General features: G+C 37.3%; 1 protein-coding gene across 1 annotated transcript in view; it reads left to right on the plus strand.

Moving 5' to 3' along the window:
- The window catches only part of LOC107702659 (CUB and sushi domain-containing protein 1-like), a 232478-nt gene that overhangs the window by 202724 nt on the left and 23989 nt on the right, over window positions 1–5765 (plus strand). Inside the window, exons 57-58 of the mRNA XM_016505042.1 lie at window positions 2722–2904; window positions 5377–5553. Of these exons, the coding sequence (XP_016360528.1) occupies window positions 2722–2904; window positions 5377–5553 (360 nt within the window). The remainder of the gene's footprint in view (window positions 1–2721; window positions 2905–5376; window positions 5554–5765) is intronic.

The following is a 5765-nucleotide window of genomic DNA, read 5'->3' on the forward strand; positions in this document are numbered from 1 at the left end:
TAGATCAGGGGTGCCCAACCCTGCTCCTGGCGATCGACTGTCCTGCAAAGTTTAGCTCCAACTCTAATCAAAGACACCTGCCTTTAATTTTTAAGTGATCCTGAAGACCCTAATTAGTTGCTTCAGGTGTGTTTGATTAGGGTTGGAGCTGAACTTTGCAGGACAGTCGATCGCCAGGAGCAGGATTGGGCACCCCTGGCATAGATAAACAGCATGCATTTTGAGGCAATGCAGCAAAAGAACACTGAAGTTTTAGCAGTTTTTAAGTATCTTATCGGAGATCTTCTGTCCGCTTTCTTCTGCCCCCCCATAGCAATATCCTGCAGTGATCCCGGCACACCGCCATTTGCTGTCATGTCGGGCCAGAAGTTCACCACCAGAGCCGTGGTCCATTACTCCTGCAGCCAGGGCCGAACTCTGGTGGGGAATGCCACGCGCCAGTGTCTAGATGATGGCCGGTGGAGCGGCTCGCCACCCTACTGCTCAGGTACACACATCAGCAGGTGGCAGAGCCTCAGGGCGGGAGACTGCAGACCAGCCGGCTGATCTTTAAGCCTCTGTCTGAGCAGCTCAGCTTACTTCAGACTGTAAGAGCTCCAACAGATCTTAAAGTTTAAACAGTAACTACTGTTGACATCAAGTTCTTGTTTCCTCAAAGTCCAGATGATGTGCACATCACGCAGCTCTCTGACATTACATGTTTATGTGATGCGTTTATAAAATAATAACGTAGACCAGACTGCCCTGGACTAGAGCACGACAGTTTGGTCAGAAGAACACACATTAATTTCATTCATAGAGAAACTGATTTTACATTTACATTTAGTCATTTAGCAGACTCTTTTATCCAAAGCGACTTACAAATGAGGACAATAGAAGCAATCAAAATCAACAAAAGAGCAATAATAAGTAAGTGCTGTGACAAGTCTCGGTTAGCCTAACGCAGTACACATAGCAAGGTGCTTTTGTTTTATATAATAAATAAAAAGAAAACAAGTAGATAAAATAGAAATAGAATCGAGAGTGCAAGTGTTAGAGGGTAGGTTTTTTTTTAATAAATAAAATAAAACAAGTAGATAAAATAGAAATAGAATAGTGTTAGAGGCCCAAGTGTAGAATAATAATGCAATAAGCCCCAAGAAGCCATGGTTTACAGTGAATTTATAACAGCTAAGGGGCGTTGTAAAACCCCCTTAGCTGTTATAAATTCACTGTAAACCATGGCTTCACGGGGCTTATTGCTTTTATAAAACGGTTATTCCATATACATAGTAAGGTTTCACAAAATAAAACAGAGCAAATAAAGTGTAATGATATAAATAAAAACATTATTCTTCCGCCAAACAATGTAGTTCCTCAGAATCGGTTGTGGTTGCAACAAAGTGGTTGCCAAGCAACACACAGATGTAAACAAAGGTGTGTGTTTGTAGAGTAATTTACAACAGCTTCGAACATGGCTCAGCCAATCAGAATCAAGGACCGGAACTATCCGTTTTATAAATACAGTTTGACTACAAATTCCATTTTAGTACAAAATCAATCAAAACAACGTATCACATGTACAACAATACAACACGCAAAAATGTTACGCACAGAAACGATACACTCATCTAATGCTGGATATTCTGGATTTACTAATTTTTACAGCTAAGAATCTAGTTTAATTCATTCAGAACATGCTTTACACACTCTGATATTAAATGGCAAGTTGTTTATGTTCATCATTATTGATGTTTTTAATACAAACTAATAAGATAGATGACTGATTAAAATCAAAATTCAAGTAAGAATAAAGCAACAATTACTTTAATTTATAGCAGTCACATATACACATTTCTACCATGAGTTACAAAAGATTTCCAAATTCCTGTTGAAGAAGAAATCCACCAATCAGAGAAGTCAGTAAAAACAGGAACTGCCCCAAAAAAGCTCAGCAGTGACACCCACACCTATAAATCATTGAAAATATTGTATTCAAGTTAGTGTCCTACAACTTACATATTTGAGTAACACCTTACAATAAGATCCCATTAATTAAGATGAGTGAATGCATTAGCTAACATGAACTAACAATGAACAATATACAGTGTTTATTAATCTTTGTTAATGTTAATTTATAAAAATACTATTCTTCATTTTGTTATTGTTAGTTCACAGTGCATTAACTAATGTTAACAGATGCAACCTTTGAGTTTAAACGTATTAGTAATGTCGCAATTAACGTCAACTTGGACTGACATGCTGTAGAAGTACTGTTTGTTTATATAAGTGTTGTAAAGTGTTACATATATTTGTATATATCTGAAGACTGAAAGAAAACCCCTTTAAATGTAACATTGCTAGAAATAGAGTCTTATATTTTAGCATATTTTAGCCTGCTCTAGCTAACTACTAATGGAAATACAGGACGTTTTGACATGATTCAGAGTCTGAACAAAGGTTTTTTTTTATTTTTATTATTATTGCAAAAGTTGAATTGGTTTCCTTGTTAAGAGAAACCAGACTGAGAGGTTAAAATCAAGTAGTAGTTTGGTATGATTTTCAAATGAGTTGTTGCTTTGAATCAAATGTAAATTTAATGTTTTTTTCTCAGTTTTTGGTCTGCTTCATAACTGTTTATTTAATAGTTGTTTGAAATCCCTGTGGAGAAAAATATTTCTGGAACAGAGGCTGCTGAGAAAGTGGGTGGTCAATGAGAGTCATGCCTTTGTCAAATTGTAGGCGATAATCCGGGATTCTGTGGCGATCCGGGAATTCCTCCTCATGGTTCTCGTCTTGGGGAGGAGTTCAGGCATAAAAGCCTCCTACGGTTCACGTGCGAAGCGGGCTACGTGCTGATCGGATCTTCCGAGCGCACATGTCTGCAGAACGGCTCCTGGAGCAGAATCCAGCCCGTGTGTGAAGGTGAGTGTCACAGAGACACACAAGGTGAAATTCACCAGGATTTTGCTTTGCACTTGAGCTTAATTAGATCAGAAAGTCAAGCGTTCCTCCGAGCAAACTGTGATCCAGTAAAGGCAACGGCCTAATGAGAAAAATGTATGCTTGAGAGACTAGGGGTTTTTAGTCTGTGCCTTTAAAAAAGGTTTAAATATATTCTTAGAACCTAAAGCAGGCTCAAATTACAACATGTTCTCTTTGTTTCTGAACCTCACTTAACCTGCTCTGCTCATTCTTTTCCTGAATTGTACACTGTAATTAGTGTAAAATTGATCTTTTGATGCTAACTGGCCTAAAATCGGTAATTTCCAGTTAACTCAATGACTCTGGTTAGTGGAGCCACACAAAAGGCCTGTCATTAGCATGGTGCGTAATGATACATTGCTTTAGTAAGGATTTGTGAATAGCCTGCTCTAGCTAACTGCTAATGGAAATACAGGACGTTTTGACATGATTCAGAGTCTGAGCAAAGTATTTTTTATTTTTTTTTATTATTGAAAAAGTTCAATTGGTTTCCTAGTTAAGAGAAACTAGACTGAGAGTTTAAAATCAATAAAGTAGTAGTTTATTCTTTGCGGTTCCTAGACAATCTAGTTATTTTTGCGACTGACCTTATTGCATATACATTTGTAGGAGTTTCCCCTTCAGTTGCAAAATTTATGGGAGAAGAGTATTTAAATTAATCATGTAAGGTGATTTACTAAGGTTTGCGGTAGTCAGTTTACTGGTAATATGTGCCATTATTTAATGCCCAGAAAAAAAAAAAAACAATATATGTATTGAGAGGGGATTGTACATATTCATGTTCTTTGTCGTTTTCCTCCATATTTCCCAAATGCAGTCCCTGTATGTGTTTTTGATCACCCACTCTTGCCTGTCTCTGTTAGCAAATTGTATACAAATTAGTTTATGTATAATTTATATTTAGTTTAATGGAAATCAGCTAATCAAATTTTCTATCTAATTAACCAACACCTATGCATTCGTCAGTTTCATTGCACAGGTCCACTGTATATCTCAATCTGTAATTTTATTATTCTCAAATGAAAACAAAATAATAACAGCACTCAGCAAATAAACCTCCTGGAAGCTAGAAGTGGGAATCACCCCAGGAAGTATTTATACCATATTATTAGAGGAACACAACAATGTACCCAGTAGCTTAATGTGTTTTATCCCTAATTTATTTGTTTGTTTTCTGTATTCTGCGATAATATACATTATTCAGGGCACATTCATAATTGAATAAGGTTTTAACAGATGGCTGTGAGAGATGGCTGTGGGGGGTAACTCAACGGTGAGCTTTGTAAGGATACAGACAATACTTTCCAGATACTAGATATAAAACACAAGGCTGTTGCCACTTACAAATAATGACTTAAAGTTTGGAACTATATCTGTTTACAGCAGCCCTCCACTGGGATCCCATTAACTCTTAATTGGTCCAGTTTTTCTCTATTTACTTAAGTTGTATATTATTTAGTCCAAGAGGATATGAGGGCCAAATTACAGCGCCAAAGCGTGATGCTAATAAAGATTAAGTGAGTTGTTTATGTCTCCAACTATTTCAACAATTTCTGCTGATTAAAATAACCCAGAGAGGGTAAAATTCAAAGATAATTGTAGAAGTTTTTAGTATCATAATGATTTCTTAACTATAACCTATCTGACAACCAGTTGATCTTCAGTATGCTCTTGGAGCATAAACAACACTCTTAAATTCTTGTTTCTTCAATAGAAATGAAAATGAGTAATTTATATATAATTTATAGTTGCGCTTTGTTCATCATAATTTAGAAAGCATTAGTAAAAGCTGTGCGATATGGACACCCGATGTAAGGTGTGCAATTCTAATATTACTATTTGAAGGTACCAAAAAATAAATGAAAAAATAAAGTTGGAACTAAGTTGATCTACCCTGCTAACAACACTGCAAAACACTCTTAATGTATTGTTCTTTGTTTCCACAATAGCAGTCAAAATGTATCATTTAAATATTATTGGCTGTTGCACGTGAGTCATCATAATTTAGAAAAGCACTGGTGAAAACTGTCGTAGGGACGCCCAACCAATTTATGGCTGTCAAGCATGTCTGTGCTATTAGAATTTGAACTCTAATTAACCACACTGGAGCGTATCATCTTTACTTCCCTTATCTGAAAATGCCACTTCAAAGTATAAGGGGGAAAAAAAAAACTCGTCAAAAGCTCCAACTAATTAGAAAAGGAAGTTCATCTACCTTGCCAACAAAACTCTGCAGGCTGTAAAACACAGGGCTTGTGGTGTAATTGGAAGTGTTTTGCTTGTGGTGCTAGCCCTTAGATATGTTTCCCAGAAGCTCTTCTCTCTCGATTGTGTTTTCAATCCCGCAGAGCTGCGATCTTTTACTCCTCACATTCTCTCTTTAACTTCTTTGGTCTATGATTGCCTTCCCAGCTGTATCCTGTGGAAACCCTGGAACGCCAGCCTACGCCAGGATCGTTTTCAGCGACGGTATGCTGTTTCCTAGCTCAGTGACGTACGCCTGCTGGGAGGGCTACAAGACCTCTGGCCTCACCACTCGCCATTGCACCACCAATGGCACCTGGACCGGCTCAGCACCAGATTGCATTGGTTAGAACCGCAACCTTTACTCTCTTTGATTATCGCTAAATTTTTAGCCTTCTTTTGTAATTACACAAGCATTGCTTATGTAATGTACCCTGTGTGCTTCAGGAGTTGCACTGGTGGTTGGTTAGTTCTGCCACAAGTCACGTAATCCACCATTGTTTACACAGATTCAATGCATCAATTAAAGTCTAACTTCTTCATTTAAAAAAAAAAAA

Source organism: Sinocyclocheilus anshuiensis, unplaced genomic scaffold (genome assembly GCF_001515605.1).
Source record: "Sinocyclocheilus anshuiensis isolate Anshui unplaced genomic scaffold, SAMN03320099.WGS_v1.1 scaffold6, whole genome shotgun sequence".
NCBI classification, from domain to species: Eukaryota; Metazoa; Chordata; class Actinopteri; order Cypriniformes; family Cyprinidae; genus Sinocyclocheilus; species Sinocyclocheilus anshuiensis.